This window comes from Bombina bombina, chromosome 10, assembly GCF_027579735.1.
Source record: "Bombina bombina isolate aBomBom1 chromosome 10, aBomBom1.pri, whole genome shotgun sequence".
Lineage (NCBI taxonomy): Eukaryota > Metazoa > Chordata > Amphibia > Anura > Bombinatoridae > Bombina > Bombina bombina.
In genome coordinates this window covers 190,784,701-190,802,843 of record NC_069508.1, presented here as the reverse complement: position 1 = coordinate 190,802,843, position 18,143 = coordinate 190,784,701, and the positions used below count along the sequence as shown (strand labels likewise).

At 37.7% G+C, this 18,143-nt stretch overlaps 1 protein-coding gene across 5 annotated transcripts in view; it reads left to right on the top strand.

Annotated features, from left to right (window-relative positions):
• SZT2 (SZT2 subunit of KICSTOR complex) overlaps positions 1 to 18,143 on the top strand; it is a 482,374-nt gene that overhangs the window by 251,118 nt on the left and 213,113 nt on the right. For all 5 annotated transcript variants that reach the window (XM_053693604.1, XM_053693601.1, XM_053693602.1 and 2 more), the window contains 5 exons: positions 8,114 to 8,277; positions 8,967 to 9,127; positions 9,223 to 9,320; positions 9,729 to 9,861; positions 10,873 to 11,000. In XM_053693604.1, the coding sequence (XP_053549579.1) occupies positions 8,114 to 8,277; positions 8,967 to 9,127; positions 9,223 to 9,320; positions 9,729 to 9,861; positions 10,873 to 11,000 (684 nt within the window). The remainder of the gene's footprint in view (positions 1 to 8,113; positions 8,278 to 8,966; positions 9,128 to 9,222; positions 9,321 to 9,728; positions 9,862 to 10,872; positions 11,001 to 18,143) is intronic.

The following is an 18,143-nucleotide window of genomic DNA, read 5'->3' as shown; positions in this document are numbered from 1 at the left end:
TGCGGGTAAGCGTAGGGGTCAGAAGGCCACTACGTCTCCCCTGTCTTTCTGGTTGAGAAGTGTCATCTGCCTAGTTTATGAGAGAGATATAGTTTATGGGGCGACAGCCTCCTGAGAGGATTATGGCTCATTCCACTAGAGCAGTGGCTTCTTCCTGGGCTTTTAAGAACGAAGCCTCAATGGATCAGATTTATAAGGCGGCTACCTGGTCCTCTATACACACTTTTTCAAAATGTTACAAGTTTGATGTGTTTGCTTTGGCTGAGCCAGCTTTGGGAGAGAGGTTTTGCAGGTTGTGGTGCCCTCAGATTAGGGTCTGCCTCTTTTTTGTTCCATCCCATTATTCCTTCAGTGTCCTCTGGAACTTGGGTATTGTTTTCCCAACATTAAGGAATAAAGTAATGGACTCTCCCTGCCTTATGGAAAGAAAACAAAATGTATGCTTACCAGTTAAATTCCTTTTCTTTCATGTAATTGGCAAGAGTCCATGAGCTAGTGACGTATGAGCTAGTGACATATGGGATATACAATCCTACCAGGAGTGGCAAAGTTTCCCAAACCTTAAAATGCCTATAAATACACCCCTCACCACACCCACAATTCAGTTTTAGAAACTTTGCCTCCTATGGAGGTGGTGAAGTAAGTTTGTGCTAAGATTTCTACGTTGATATGCACTTCTCAGCTTTTTTGACGCCCGTTTCCTCTCAGAGTACAGTGAATGTCAGAGGGATGTGAAGGGAGTATCACCTATTGAATGCAATGGTTTTCCTCACGGGGATCTATTTCATAGGTTCTCTGTTATCGGTCGTAGAGATTCATCTCCTACCTCCCTTTTCAGATCGACGATATACTCTCATATTCCATTACCTCTACTTATAACCGTTTCAGTACTGGTTTGGCTATCTGCTATATGTGGATGGGTGTCTTCAGGTAAGTATGTTTTTATTACTTAAGACACTCTCAGCTATGGTTTGGCACTTTATGTATTTATATAAAGTTTTAAATATATGTATTGTACTTATATTTGCCATGATTCAGGTTTCAGTATATTTCCTTTTGCAGACTGTCAGTTTCATATCTGGGAAATGCATTTTTTATGGAAAATGTATTTCTTACCTGGGGTGTAGTCTTTTTTCAATTGACTGTCATTTTCAAATTCGCAGGCAGAATTAGGCTTCGAGGGCGCAAAATGCTAAAGTTTATTGGGTCATTCTTGGTGCGAGATTTTTTTTGGTGCAAAGTTACGTTAGTTGATGCCAATTCATCATTTCCGGCGTCTTAGTTGACGCCGGGTCCTTTCACAAGGTTGTGTCATCTATGATGCGAGTGTGTCGTTTCCGGACGTTTTTGGTGCCAAAAATATTTTTTCTGTTTGTTGTGCGTCATACTTGGCGCCAAATATTTTCATTATTTAAGACCCCATTCTTTTTTGCCTTCTGCCTTTTTCTATGTCAGAGGGCTATGCTGTTTGCATTTTTCCCCATTCCTGATACTGCCATATAAGGAAATTGATCATTTTGCTTTATATGTTGTTTTTTTTTCTTACATTTGCAAGATGTCTCAATCTGTTCCTGTCTCAGAAATCACTGTTGGAACCCTGCGGCCTGATAACAGTTCTACCAAAGCTAAGTGCATTTGTTGTAAACTTGTGGAGGTTATACCTCCAGCTGTGGTTTGTAATAGTTGTCATGATAAACTTTTATATGCAGAGAATGTATCCACCAGTAGTAGTTCATTACCTGTTGCTGTTCCCTCAACATCTAATGCACAAGATATACCTGTAAATTTAAAAGAATTTATTTCTTATTCTATTCAGAAGGCTTTGTCTGCCATTCCACCTTCTAATAAACATAAAAGGTCTTTTAAAACTTCTCATAAGGTTGATAAAATTTCAAATGACCAGCAACATACTGAATTATCCTTCTCTGTTGAGGATCTATCTGATTCAGAAGTTCCTGCCTCAGATATTGACACTGACAAATATTCTTATTTATTTAAATTGGAGTATATTCCTTCTTTGTTAAAAGAAGTGTTGATTACATTAGATATGAATGAAACTAGTCCTCTTGATATTAAAACTAGTAAACGTTTATATTCTGTTTATAAACCTCCTGTGGTTATTCCAGAGGTTTTTCCAGTTCCTGATGCTATTTCTGATATGATTTCTAAGGAATGGAATAAGCCTGGTACTTCTTTTATTTATTCTTCAAGGTTTAAAAAATGGTATCTTTTGCCAGAAGTTAGATTGGAGTTTGGGAAAAGATCCCCAAAGTTGATGGGGCTATCTCTACTCTTGCTAAACGTACTACTATTCCTACGGAAGATAGTGCTTCTTTTAAAGATCCTTTAGATAGGAAACTTGAATCTTAGCTAAGGAAAGCTTATTTATATTCAGGTCATCTTCTTAGGCCTGCAATTTCTTTGGCTGATATTGCAGCTGCTTCAACTTTTTGGTTGGATACTTTAGCGCAACAAGTATCGGATCATGATTTGTCTAGCATTGTTAAGTCAACATGCTAATAATTTCATTTGTGATGCAATTTTTGATATGATCAAAATTTATGTTAAATCTATGTCTTTAGCTATTTTAGCTAGAAGAGCTTTGTGGCTTAAATCTTGGAATGCTGATATGACTTCTAAGTCCAGATTGCTATCTCTTTCTTTCCAAGGTAATAAATTATTTGGTTCTCAGTTGGATTCAATAATTTCAACTGTTACTGGGGGGAAGGGAGTTTTTTTTGCCTCAGGATAAAAAACCTAAGGGTAAATCTAAAGCTTCTAACCGTTTTCGTTCCTTTCGACAAAATAAGGAGCAGAAACCTAATCCTTCGACCAAGGAATCTGCTTCCAATTGGAAGCCTTCTTCAAATTGGAATAAATCCAAGCCATTAAGAGATCAAAACCAGCCCCCAAGTCTGCATGAAGATGCAGCCCTCGTTCCAGCTCAGCTGGTAGGGGGCAGATTAAAATTTTTCAAAGATGTTTGGATCAGTTCGGTCCAAAATTATTGGTTTCAGAGTATTGTCTCTCACGGGTCCAGAATAGGATTCAGAGTAAGATCGCTTGTGAGAAATGTTTTTCTCTCACGCATTCCGTTAAACCCAGTAAAGGTTCAGGCTTTCCTGAAGTGTGTTTTAGACCTGGAGTTATCAGGGGTAATCATGACAGTTCCGTTTCAGAAACAGGGTCTGGGGTTTTATTCAAATCTATTCATTGTCCCAAAGAAAAAAAAATTCATTCAGACCAGTTTTGGATCTAAAGATTTTGAATTGATATGTAAGAGTACCAACTTTCAAAATGGTGACTATAAGGACTATTCTGCCTGTTGTTCAGCAAGGGCATTATATGTCCACAATAGAGTTACAGGATGCATATCTTCATATTCCGATTCATCCAGATCACTATCAGTTCCTGAGATTCTCTTTTTCTGGACAAGCATTACCAATTTGATGCTCTTCCTTTTGGCTTAGCGACAAAGGTTCTAGGTGCCCTACTCTCTGTAATCAAAGAGCGGGGTATTGCGGTATTTCCTTATTTGGATGATATCTTGGTACTCGCTCAGTCTTTACGTTCTGCAGCATCTCACACAAATCAACTAGTGTTGTTTCTTCGAAGACATGATTGGAGGATCAATTTACCAAAAAGTTCTTTGACTTCTTAGACAAGGGTAACCTTTTTAGGTTTCCAGATAGATTCAGTGTCCATGACTCTGTCTCTAACAGACAAGAGACGTTTGAAATTGGTTTCAGCCTGTCGGAACCTTCAGTCTCAGTCATTCCCTTCAGTAGCTATGTGCATGGAAGTTTTAGGTCTCATGACTGCAGCATCGGACGCGATCCCCTTTGCTCGTTTTCATATGAGACCTCTCCAGCTTTGTATGCTGAACCAATGGTGCAGGGATTATACAAGGATATCACAATCAATATCCTTAAATCCCAATGTTCGACTTTCTCTGACTTGGTGGTTAGATCACCATCATATAATTTTAGGGGCCTCTTTCGTCCGTCCAACCTGGACTGTGATCACAACAGATGTGAGTCTTTCAGGTTGGGGAGCTGTTTGGGGATCTCTGACAGCACAAGGGGTTTGGAAATCTCAAGAGGCGAGATTACCAATCAATATTTTGGAACTCTGTGCGATTCTCAGGGCTCTTCAGTTTTGGCCTCTGTTGAAGAGAGAACCGTATATTTGTTTTCAGACAGACAATATCACAACTGTGGCATATGTCAATCATCAGGTGGGACTCACATTTCTCAAGCTATGAAAGAAGTATCTCGGATACTTGTTTGGGCGGAATCCAGCTCCTGTCTAATTTCTGCGGTTCATATCCCAGGTATAGACAATTGGGAAGTGGATTACCCCAGTCGTCAGACTTTACATCCGGGAGAATGGTCTCTCCACCCAGATGTGTTTTCTCAAATTGTTCAGATGTGGGGGCTTCCAGAAATAGATCTGATCACATTGCATCTAAACAAAAAACTTCCCAGGTACCTGTCCAGATCCAGGGATCCTCAGGCGGCAGCAGTGGATGCATTGACACTTCCTTGGTGTTATCAGCCTGCTTATATTTTCCCGCCTCTAGTTCTTCTTCCAAGAGTGATCTACAAAATCATCATGGAGCAAAAGGTTTTATTTCACAGAAAGATTGCTAAACTTCCTGATATTCATTGTTTTGTGCAGGCTTTCTTTCGTATCAATCCTGTCATTAGATCAATCTCTCCTCCTTGGAGTCTTAATTTAGTTTTGAAGGCTTTATAGGCTCTTCCATTTGAGCCTATGCATTCTTTGGACATTAAACTACTTTCTTGGAAAGTGTTGTTTGTTTTGGCCATCTCTTCTGCTAGAAGAGTTTCTGAATTATCCGCTCTCTCTTGTGAATCTCCTTTTCTGATTTTTCATCAGGATAAGACGGTTTTGCGGACTTCATCTAAATTCTTACCTAAGGTTGTGAATTCTAACAACATTAATAGAGAAATTGTTGTCCCTTCCTTGTGTCCTAATCCTAAGAATTCTTTGGAGAGATCCTTACATTCTTTGGATGTGGTAAGAGCTTTGAAATATTATGTTGAAGCTACTAAAGATTTCAGGAAGACTTCTAGTCTATTTGTTATATTTTCTGGTTCTAGCAAAGGTCAGAAGGCTTCTGCTGTTTCCTTGGCTTTGTGGTTAAAGCTTTTGATTCATCAAGCTTATTTGGAATCGGATCAAGCCCCGCCTCAGAGAATTACAGCTCATTCTACTAGATCAGTCTCCACTTTGTGGGCTTTTAAGAATGAAGCTTCAGTTGATCAGATTTGCAAAGCAGCAACTTGGTCTTCTTTGCATACATTTACTAAATTCTACCGTTTTTATGTATTTGCTTCTTCGGAAGTAGTTTTTGGAAGAAAAGTTTTTCAGGCAGCTGTTTCAGTTTGATTCTTTTGCTTATGTTTAAAGTTTTTCTTTTCATTTATGAGAATACACTTATATTTTGGGTTATGGATTAATTTTTTTCAGCAAAAAAAAATGGCTGTTTTTATTTTTATCCCTCCCTCTCTAGTGACTCTTGCATAGAGTTCCACATCTTGGGTCCATACGTCACTAGCTCATGGACTCTTGCCAATTACATGAAAGAAAACATAATTTATGTAAGAACTTATCTGATAAATTAATTTCTTTCATATTGGCAAGAGTCCACGAGGCCCACCCTTTTTATGGTGGTTATGATTTTTTTTGTATAAAGCACAATTATTTCCAAATTCCTTTGTTGATGCTTTTTACTCCTTTCTTTATCACCCCACTTCTTGGCTATTCGTTAAACTGAGTTATGGGTGTGGTGAGGGGTGTATTTATAGGCATTTTGAGGTTTGGGAAACTTTGCCCCTCCTGGTAGGATTGTATATCCCATACGTTACTAGCTCATGGACTCTTGCCAATATGAAAGAAATGAATTTATCAGGTAAGTTCTTACATAAATTATGTTTCTTTCCTGGCAGGGAGAGTCCACAACCCTGCCCGTTAGTTATTCTTTGTTTGGGCGGCTCCCTTTTTTTTTCTGGCACCTTTATACCCTGATGTTTCTCCTACTTTTCCTTGTTCCCTCGGCCGAATGACTGGGGGGATAGGGGAAGTGGGAGGGATATTTAAGCCTTTGGCTGGGGTGTCTTTGCCTCCTCCTGGTGGCCAGGTGTTGTATTTCCCAACAGTAAGGAATGAAGTCATAGACTCTCCCTGCCAGGAAAGAAAGGAATTTATCTTGTAAGCATAAATTTTGTTTTTGTCCTCTTGTGCTGTAATTTTGCATATTGTGGGTTTTCCAATTCTGAGAGTGGGAAGTGCATACTGCAGACATCACAAGCCAAACCCTACTAGATATCTGTCCTAATTGTCATTAGCAAAAACCATCTGATGTGGAGCTGCAAAGTGATGTATGTTTGGCTAAAACAAAAATAAATACACTTTAAAACAAAATAACTGTAACTATCCTTGGCACCCCCAAATGAAGCAAGTGATGAAGGAGTTTACTGTTAAATAAAGAGCTGCAAGACACAAAGTGTTAATGTATTTAAAAAAATCACACTCAGCCATTATGTTAGTTTATTGCAATACTGCAGAAATCTCTTGTAATTACAATGAGCCAAATTACGAGTGGAGCGCAAAATTGTGCTTTCGCGAACGCGATATTTGTGCTCCACTCGTAATACCAGTGCACTCAGATGTGCGCTGATATTTAAAGTTCAGTGCAATATGAACGCAAGCTCGCTATAGTTTATTTTGGGGGCAATTGGGACTTTTTCGTTTACGTGCGCGATAAATTAGCGATGTACTTGTAATCTATACCAATGTGTTTTATGTCCCTTTAAAGGGATAGAGAAGTCAAAATTGAAATGGGCATCACACGTTTATATAGAAGCAATTTTCATTATACTTCCATTAGCAAAAAATGCTTCTAGTAAAAGTCGTTACAGTTTTTAGCAGCATATCATGCCCGCCCAAAGATTCAGCAGTGACTTGTATGACATAAAGGAAGTCTTTACAGGCACAATACACAACACTGCCAGCTCTCTGAGTTTGAATACTGATGCACAGGACCTTACAGCATATATACATATGCTAATATGCTAATGAAAGTATATTGCAAAAATGCTTCTATTTAAAATGGAAATGCACCCATACACATTTCAATGTTTCCCTTTCTATCCCTTTAAGGTGAAACTTGAGACTCACAGTTGCATTTCCATATACACAGACAATACACAGATTACATTGCAGTTTAAATTTAGTTTTATGCCCCTTTAATATCCTAGAACAGCCAAGTTCAATAGGATCATTACTTTCAACCCATATCCTCTCAAGTTTCTGGCCTGCTCCGGCAGCAGCTAGTTTGGTTTTCCTTAAAAAAAAGAGTTATGGGGTCGATTTTTCAAAAGCTGCGGTGGTCACAGGACGCACATACACTCTGGCGGGCTGAATTCCACTGCCGAAATTCAGCATTGTACATGAGTGCTATTTTGCACTTGCATGCAATCCCGCCTCCTGCCCGTCCACATCAACCACAAGCAGGGAGAAGCTGTCAATCTCCCAGGTTGGACGAGACCGGGGAGATTGAAACACGCCGCCTAAGAGGTGGCGAAAGTTTAGGGAAGCAGCGGTCATCAGAACCTGCAGCCACAGCAAGGCGAAGCGTTTGATAAATCGACCCCTATGTATAGTTATAAATACATATTAAAGGGACATTAAACACTAAATAATTGCTAGATGGAAAAATGTATTTTGTAAAGTTTAATTAGCTGTTTAAATATTAACAAAATAAGTTTAAAGTGTTTGTGCCTATAAAACAATGGGAGCTGCCATGTTGTAACTTAGGTTACCGTCTCTGCAGTGGCCAATCAGGGACAGTTATAAATTGGTCACTAGAGTGTGCAGCCAATGACTGTGTGGAATATAACAGAGTTCTGCACTTCCATTTCTATCAGGAACTGACAAGCTCACAATTTCAGAATAGAATTACAGGAAAAGGAGACAAAATTAACAATGTGTATTGTAGACTTATTTTATATATATGATTTATCATCTTATATTACCATCTCAAAGCTTTTAATATTCCGTTAAGGTTTTTTTATGTTTGCTTCAGGTAAAAGTCCCTCCCAGTCTCTGCCAGACATGAAGGGTTTGGTGCAATCATCAGTAAAGCCTCATCCTCCTCCTGTGAATATTCCGCCTGCTGACATCACTAGCGGCGCTGAGCCTCACACTCCTCCCAGCAAGACTGGGCGCAGAAGTTTCTGGGATAGATTGGTAATGACGGATATATACACATTGTGATTTTTACATGTACTCATTAGATAAGATAGTTGTTGTTTTTTATTTAGGAACTGACCGCTTATAATTTTTAAAGGGACATGAAACCCCCAAAAATTATTTCATTATTTAGGTAGAACATACAATTTTAAACAACTTTCCAGTTTACTTCTATTATCAAATTTGCTTCATTCTCTTGGTATCATTTGTTGAAGGAGCAGCAATGCACTACTGGTTTCTAACTAAACACATGGGTGAGCCAATGACAAATGGAGATAAAGTAAAAAAAAAGGAAATCACACTGGAACAGCTGAGTCTTGAAAAAAGTTGTTTAATCGGACAATCCAAAAAGGGTCACAGTCAGAACAGCCTGACGCGTTTCGTGCATCCGCACATGCGCTTCATTAGAGGCAGTTAACCAGGGACTTTCTCTTTATTTGCCAATGACAAATGATATATATATATATATATATATGCAGCTACCAATCAGCAGCGAGAACCTAGGTTCTTTGCTGCTCCTGAGCTTTCCTAGATAAACCTTTCAGCAAAGGATAACAAGAGAAGGAAGTAAATTAAATAATAGAAGTAAATTGGAAAGTTGTTTAAAGCTGTATGCGCTGTCTAAATAATGAATGTCTAAATATGACTTTACTTTCCCTTTAATCAGTATTTCCTGCTGCTTTCAGAGTAAGCCTGATAGTGGAGAACTTGGTCCTCCGAAAACCACAGATGATATTGTCAGTGAACGCACTGAAGAACCACGAACCCGGCGCCGGCACAAGACAGAGAGTGTAAAAGTGCAGAGTTTCACAGACAAATCTGGGATAGGAGTTGAGCACGCACATAGGTAACTATCCCGTATTGGCATTTTTAGTTCAATAGCAACAACTACCAATTCATCAAACACTTTGTAACCCCAAAATATTTCCCTGTCTCTGGCAGGAAGCGGCAGGCCCAGCTGGATGAAGGGGAAGCGGGAACGCTTCACCCCCTGTACAGTCAGACTTGTCTGCAGTGGATGAACTTTATGAGTGAGCTAGGTGCGCCTGGTCAGGAATATGTTTGTTTTGTTTCATTTATTGTGCCCTGCAAAATGGCTCCACCTCTGAAACGGAAGTCAATAGATAATAAATAAATAGACATATGAGCAGGGGGCAGTCTGCAGTGGCTTAGATACAAGGTAATCGCAGAGGTAAAAAGTGTATTAATATAACAGTGTTGGCTGTGCAAAACTGCGGAATGGGTAATAAAGGGATTATCTATCTTTTTCAAACAATAAACTATGTGGAGTTGACTGTCCCTTTAACTACCTGCATTCTTCTTTGCATTTTGGGAGTCTTCTGGCGCCTGACACCTTGCGCTGCTCGCTGACACGGTACTTTCTGCATTTGGAATTTAGTGCATTTCTATTTCTTTGTTTGTATCATTTGCTCTCTATGTACGTACAGGATGTCCATCAATCCAGGTCTGCTCTGCACAGACTGTTTCACGCTTTCTGCTCCCGTCCGTGCTGGTGGAACTTTTCACTCTCATCACATCCTTGGCAAGCGACACAAACGTAAAAGTATTTGAAAAAATCAAGTAAGTCTTAAATTTTCTTTAATCTTCTTAAAGGGGCACTAAACCCAAATGTTCTCTTTCATGATTCAGATAGAGCAGCAATTTTGAGGAACTTTCTAATTTACTCCTATTATCAACCCTGGGTAGCACTTGCTACATTTAGCCGCCAATCAGCAAGCGCTACCCAGGATCAAAATATGGGCTGGCTCCTAAGTTTACATTCCTGCTTGTTCAAATAAAGATACCAAGAGAACGAAGAAAAACTGATAATAGAAATAAATTAGAAAGTTGCTTAAAATTGCATGCTCTATCTGAAGCATGAATTAAACTTTTTGGGTTTAGTATCCCTTTAAGGACCAGCGACGTACCCTGTATAGGCTGCACATATGTCTCTTTTCATTGCCTCACCCAATGTGTTCAGCTAGCTCCCAGTAGTGCATTGCTACTTCTTCAACAAAGGATACCAAGAGAATGTGTGTATGTGTGTGTGTGTGTGTGTGTGTGTATATATATATATATATATATATATATATATAAATCGTCGTCACTTTAACTCATTCATCACTTTAAAATGACAATAAGGAGAATAAAATGACAAGACTTCTATAAATTATAACTGATTTGCTTTAGATAATGTAGATTATTAGTTACACTTTAGCGAATCTCACAAAATATAACCAGCACTACGGAATTTGGCGGCGCTATACAAATAAAGATAATAAATAAATAACCTGGGATGTTTAATCGAATGTTATTTCCTGCGTACGCCTTTTAGAAGCTGGAAAACAAAATCATAGCTTCTTCCATTCTAAGATTCTAGAGAGGAATATGCTGTCACTTATTTTACCCTAGAGAGACTTTGCTTACGTTGAGGTGATACATATTTATTTGCCTATATAATCAGTTTTTAGCTAATTATAGAAGTAAATTTAGGTAAAATATTCTATGATTTAGTGTGAATTTGTGAGATTTAAATTATGTCAGCAGATTGTACGGCAGATATTTAATTACGCACTTTTATGTTTCTCACAGTGGCTGTGAAAGAACTGTGTTTCTTCCATATTCCCCCAGTCTGCACAGCGCGCCACACCCTACAGCTGCCAGAGAGCTCATTCTCTTAGGGCGTAATTTTCACCAGTGGCGGTTCAACACTGAGCAAGGTAAGTTACTATTATTTATCAAACCATTTCAATTTCTGTACTTTTTTATAGGGAAAAACACAACACCACATTATCATGAATATAAAAGAAAAAACATTTAAATATCCTGATAATGATTTTTATGATAAAATTATAGTAAACTGTGTGGGTATTAAAGCGTGCATTTAAATCTATGCACTGAACATTTGTCATGTACCTACGTTTTTCATTTAAATATGTAAACTATTTTTGTTTAAAACGTACCTAAACTCAGCCATCCAGCTGCTTGTTCCGTAGCATATATGTAGCAGAGTTAGCCTTGATAAGTGCGCAGAGTGCATTTTTAAGTTGTGAGAATTAGGAATTGTTCATGTTTCAGAGCTAAATTACATGAAAAAGGGGCAAAATAAAGAATGAATATATATTGCAAAGTTGTTTCATTATGCATAACTAAACATTTTATATAAAAACCTCAAGGTGTTTGTCTCTTTTAAAGGGATATGAAATCCAAAAGTTTTATTTTGTGACTCAGACAGAGCATAACATTTTAAAAAAGTTTCCAATTGACTTCTTTTTCAAATTTGCTTCATTCCCCTGATATTCTGTGTAGAAGAGATACCTAGGTAGCCATCTGGAGCACTGCATGGCAGGAAATAGTGCAGCCCTCTAATGCTCTTGCAAATGGATAATATTGTTGTAAACCTGCTGCCATATAGTGCTCTAGAAATGAGCGGCTCCTAAGCTTATGTCCCTGCTTTTCAACAAAAGATATCAAGAGAACAAAGAAAAATAGAAGTAAATTAGAAAGGTGTTTAAAAGGGCATATTCTATCTGAATCATGAAAGAAAAAAGTGGGTTTTATATCCCTTTTAAGTAATAAACTAATGAACTAATAAAGTTCCATCAGTTGTGGGCTTCATATTAATGATTATTGACGGATAACAGTTCCTACAGCTTTATTGGTGCAGTGTGTTTGAGATCTGGTTTAGGACAAAAACACACATAGCTTATGCATTCTTCTAGACATAAAGATAAAGAAATACAGCAACAACAACTTTTAAAGGGACATGAGGCAATGTTTAGATGCGTTTTCTTACTGCTTTGAGCTTCTGTCTCGTTGATTAGTTTGTTTACTTCCGGTTAGTTTCAAAATAAAAATAAGCAGCTGTTTTTTGCGTTACTGACATCGGAAAGGTTAAAAAGACATAACATCCAAAATGTTCATTTTATGATTCAGATAGAGAACACAATTTTAAACAACTTTACAATTTACTTCTATTATCAAATTTGCTTCATTCTCTTGGTATTGTTTGTTGAAAGAGCAGTAATGCACTACTGAGAACTAGCTGAGCACATAGGGAGAACCAAAGAAAAGAGACATATATTCAAAGCCACCAATCATCAGCTAGCTCCCAGTAGTGCCCTGCTGCACCTGAACCTACATAGGAATAAAATGAGAATAAGCAAACTTTATAATATTAGTCAATTAGAAAGTGAATGGTCTCACTGAATCATTAAATAAATATTTAGTGTTGCATGTCCCTTTAAACACATTGGGGGTTTATCACAAACTTGCGCTTGTTTTCATCAGATAACGATTTCTGAACATCAGCCGGTATTGTCAGTGTGTTTTTCTAGTAATCACAATCCAAAAGGCTTCTGCTGTTAAAGGGACATTAAATCCAATTTTTTTCTTTCAGGATTCAGATAGAGCATGCAATTTTAAGTGACTTTCTAATTTACACATTTTTCTTTGTTCTCTTGCTGTCTTTATTTAAAAAGCAGAAATGTAAGCTTAGGAGCCGGCACATTTTAGGTTCAGCACCCTGGAAAGCACTTGCTTATTGGTGGCTACATTTAGGCACCACTATGCAAGTGTAACCCAGGTTCTGAACCAAAAATAGGCCAGCTCCTAAGCTTAGATTTCTGCTTTTTAAATAAAGATAGCAAGAGAACAAAGAAAATAGTTATTAATTCATCATTAAAGAAAAAAATTGGTTTTAGTGTCCCTTTAATTTTCATGAAGTCCGTAATATGCACAATTCATAACAAACAAAATAAGAGATTTGGGGGTTTAGAGATTACACAGGTTTAGGGGCTTTTGTATGTTGATTGATCCGTTTTAGTGATACTAATAGTTGATTTGTGCAATTAATCTGTCGTGCTCCAAAGCCACAGAGCAGTGATTACAAACCTATTTTAGCCTGAGTGCTCAAACTGCAATACTGAGATATTTGTTTTAGAAAAGTTACACAGGTGTATAACACACTTTGGCAAAAGATAAATGCATTGTGGCAAAATAAAATGTGAGAATATATATATATAGGATCAATTAAAAATAACATAATTTATGTAAGAACTTACCTGATAAATTCATTTCTTTCATATTAGCAAGAGTCCATGAGCTAGTGACGTATGGGATATACATTCCTACCAGGAGGGGCAAAGTTTCCCAAACCTCAAAATGCCTATAAATACACCCCTCACCACACCCACAAATCAGTTTAACGAATAGCCAAGAAGTGGGGTGATAAGAAAAAAAGTGCGAAAGCATAAAAAATAAGGAATTGGAATAATTGTGTAATAATTTATCAGGTAAGTTCTTACATAAATTATGTTTTCTTTCATGTAATTAGCAAGAGTCCATGAGCTAGTGACGTATGGGATAGCAGATACCCAAGATGTGGATCTTCCACGCAAGCGTCACTAGAGAGGGAGGGATAAAATAAAGACAGCCAATTCTGCTGAAAAATAATCCACACCCAAAACAAAGTTTAAATCTTATAATGAAAAAAACTGAAATTATAAGCAGAAGAATCAAACTGAAACAGCTGCCTGAAGTACTTTTCTACCAAAGACTGCTTCTGAAGAAGAAAACACATCAAAATTCTTTTAGTAAAAGTATGCAATGAAGACCAAGTTGCGTCTTTGCAAATCTGATCAATCGAAGCTTCATTCCTAAACGCCCCGGAAGTAGAGACTGACCTAGTAGAATGAGCTGTAATCCTTTGAGGCGGAGTTTTACCCGACTCGACATAAGCATGATGAATCAAAGACTTTAACCACGATGCCAAAGAAATGGCAGAAGCCTTCTGGCCTTTCCTGGAACCGGAAAAGATAACAAATAGACTAGAAGTCTTTCGGAAATCTTTAGTAGCTTCAACATAATATTTCAAAGCTCTGACTACATCCAAAGAATGCAATGATCTCTCCTTAGAGTTCTTAGGATTAGGACATAATGAAGGAACTACAATTTCTCTATTAATGTTGTTAGAATTCACAACCTTAGGTAAAAATTTAAAAGAAGTTCGCAACACTGCCTTATCCTGATGAAAAATCAGAAAAGGAGACTCACAAGAAAGAGCAGATAATTCAGAAACTCTTCTAGCAGAAGAGATGGCCAAAAGAAACAAAACTTTACAAGAAAGTAATTTAATATCCAGCGAATGCATAAACTTACTTCACCACCTCCATGGGAGGCAAAGTTTGTAAAACTGAATTGTGGGTGTGGTGAGGGGTGTATTTATAGGCATTTTGAGGTTTGGGAAACTTTGCCCCTCCTGGTAGGAATGTATATCCCATACGTCACTAGCTCATGGGCTCTTGCTAATTACATGAAAGAAAAGATCAATTAGTAGTATACCATATGTTTATAACAAAGACTAATAACCATATTAATTCAAGTCCGTATGAGTGAAAAAATTGTCAAATGTTTATGTGTAACACACTGGCCAGCGGATAGATAAAAAGTCAACAAATCGAGAAAAAATTCAAATAAAAAAAACATAATCAGTCTGAAGATACTCTAGATAAAAATTCTAATAATCCTCATTATAATGAAAATTTTTAAAAACAGTACGCTCTGAAAGTGAGAGCTCCAGACGATCTTCCCAGTCACATGTTTCCTCTCCACCAATCCCAAGCATGCAGTATTGGTCTTGGTCATGATCACATGACTGGTGTCCAATCACTGAAGTGCTTTATGTGGGATCGTAGACTGGAGATTCAGACGTACTTAAACAAAAAACGGATAATAGTGCGGTTTTGCTGCTGTTATCTGTATGTCGGCTGTCATTAAGGGATTAAAGGGACAGTTTACTCAAAAATTGTCTCCCCTTTGTTCCTAATCATCCACTTATCCTGCTGGAGGGTATTAAATTGTTTACAAGTATTTCCATTACCCTTATATTGATTTAGCCTGTGGTATCCCCACCTATCCTGAAAGTTTTTGGCCTTAAGGCCAAGCTGTGTAAACACAGCCAGTAAAAGAAATTACACTCCTAGTGGATTATAGAAGATATAATGTAATAAAATGTTAATTTCCATTGTTCTCTCTAAGTATTGGTGATTGGTTTACGGACAGATATAAGATAATGAAGCATATATATGTACACAATGTGATAAAGAGATCTGATTATAACTACAAGCTCAACCCATTTTATTAGGTAGTGGCTTCAAAACACAAAATCAGCTCATTCATATACACAAAAAAACCTTAAAAAAACAAATCTCATACAGCTGGTTAAAAAAGTAATTGGAAACACATTAAGGAAAAAACAATTGTATAGTATACTGTCCCTTTAATGCCCCCAGTTCTGCAATAACTTATATATTATCCTGATATCTGTACTCTTTAACAATGCAAATAATGTCATTCTCACCAAGAGATGTAACGCGTTTCTAGAATCAGAAGTCTTGTGTTATTCAGCAGATTTTCTTTGCTCTCAGTGTATACAAATGATGATAGTGATGACGAGGATGAGCGGAAGTTGGAAATACGTAAGTTTTTCTATCAGACGACCGCACACCATGTGATTTGTTGTGGCAACATGGTGCCGGGTTTAAAGTCACATTGGTGTATGTTTTATGAATGTCACTATGGGGTCACTTTACTGTTCCGCTTATATAAAGAAAGCGTTTGTTCTGCATTCACTATAATATTCATGTTATCATGTTTTTAACCATTGTGGTCTGATTAATAAAACATATATTGTGTTCTACTAAAATACACTTATGCGCTTTATTATTATCATTATCAGGTATTTGTAGAGCGCCAACAGATTTCATTAAATAAAGCACTTTTTGTAAATACCAGTTCATCACCTGAAAATATTTTAGGTTTTTGAGTGCAACTTTATTTGTTTTTGCAGCCCTTTCTTTTGTAAGGAAATCTGAGACGTAATGGCTTTTTTATTTGTATCAAAAGGAGTTGTCATGTATCTTTGTTCTATTGAGCCATAAATACTTTGTGTGCTGTTAAAAAAACAAATTGCAACAGAGCAATTTTTCTAAAAAAAAAAAAGCTGTATTTCTTCTGTTATGTGTGATCAGTCCACGGGTCATCATTACTTCTGGGATATAACTCCTCCCCAACAGGAAATGCAAGAGGATTCACCCAGCAGAGCTGCATATAGCTCCTCCCCTCTACGTCAGTCCCAGTCATTCTCTTGCACCCAACGACTAGATAGGATGTGTGAGAGGACTATGGTGATTATACTTAGTTTTTATGACTTCAATCAAAAGTTTGTTATTTTACAATAGCACCGGAGCGTGTTATTACTTCTCTGGCAGAGTTTGAGGAAGAATCTACCAGAGTTTTTTACTATGATTTTAACCGGAGTAGTTAAGATCATATTGCTGTTCTCGGCCATCTGAGGGAGGTAAAAGCTTCAGATCAGGGGACAGCGGGCAGATGAATCTGCATTGAGGTATGTAGCAGTTTTTATTTTCTGAATGGAATTGATGAGAAAATCCTGCCATACCGTTATAATGACATGTATGTATACACTTCAGTATTCTGGGGATGGTATTTCACCGGAACTACTCTGTTAAAAGTCACTAATCCTTTTAATAAGTATTTATCATGTTAAACGTTTTTGCTGGAATGTAGAATCGTTTACATTTCTGAGGTACTGAGTGAATAAATATTTGGGCATTATTTTCCACTTGGCAGTTGTTTGGTTTTAATTGTGACAGTTTCGTTTCTCTTCACTGCTGTGTGTGAGGGGGAGGGGCCGTTTTTGGCGCTCTTTGCTACGCATCAAAAAATTCCAGTCAGTTACTCTTATATTTCCTGCATGATCCGGTTCATCTCTGACAGATCTCAGGGGTCTTCAAACTTCTTTGGAGGGAGGTAGATTCTCTCAGCAGAGCTGTGAGAATTTTATATTGACTGTGAATAAAAACGTTGCTCTGTAATTTTTATGTCAAATTTAATTATTGTTATTTTTCTAATGGGAACAAACCTTTGCTAAAAGTTGTGTTGTTTTAAAGTTTGATGCTATAACTGTTTTTCAGTTCATTATTTCAACTGTCATTTAATCGTTTAGTACCTCTTTGAGGCACAGTACGTTTTTTGCTAAAAAAGATTATAACCAAGTTGCAAGTTTATTGCTAGTGTGTTAAACATGTCTGACTCAGAGGAAGATATCTGTGTCATTTGTTCCAATGCCAAGGTGGAGCCCAATAGAAATTTATGTACTAACTGTATTGATGCTACTTTAAATAAAAGTCAATCTGTACAATTTGAACAAATTTCACCAAACAGCGAGGGGAGAGTTATGCCGACTAACTCGCCTCACGCGGCAGTACCTGCATCTCCCGCCCGGGAGGTGCGTGATATTATGGCGCCTAGTACATCTGGGCGGCCATTACAGATAACATTACAAGATATGGCTACTGTTATGACTGAAGTTTTGTCTAAATTACCAGAACTAAGAGGCAAGCGTGATCACTCTGGGGTGAGAACAGAGTGCGCTGACAATACTAGGGCCATGTCTGATACTGCGTCACAGCTTGCAGAGCATGAGGACGGAGAGCTTCATTCTGTAGGTGACGGTTCTGATCCAAACAGATTGGATTCAGATATTTCAAATTTTAAATTTAAATTGGAGAACCTCCGTGTATTACTAGGGGAGGTCTTAGCAGCTCTCAATGATTGTAACACCGTTGCAATACCAGAGAAACTGTGTAGGTTGGATAAATACTTTGCGGTACCGGCGAGTACTGACGTTTTTCCTATACCTAAGAGACTAACTGAAATTGTTACTAAGGAGTGGGATAGACCCGGTGTGCCGTTCTCACCCCCTCCAATATTTAGAAAGATGTTTCCAATAGACACCACCACTCGGGACTTATGGCAAACGGTCCCTAAGGTGGAGGGAG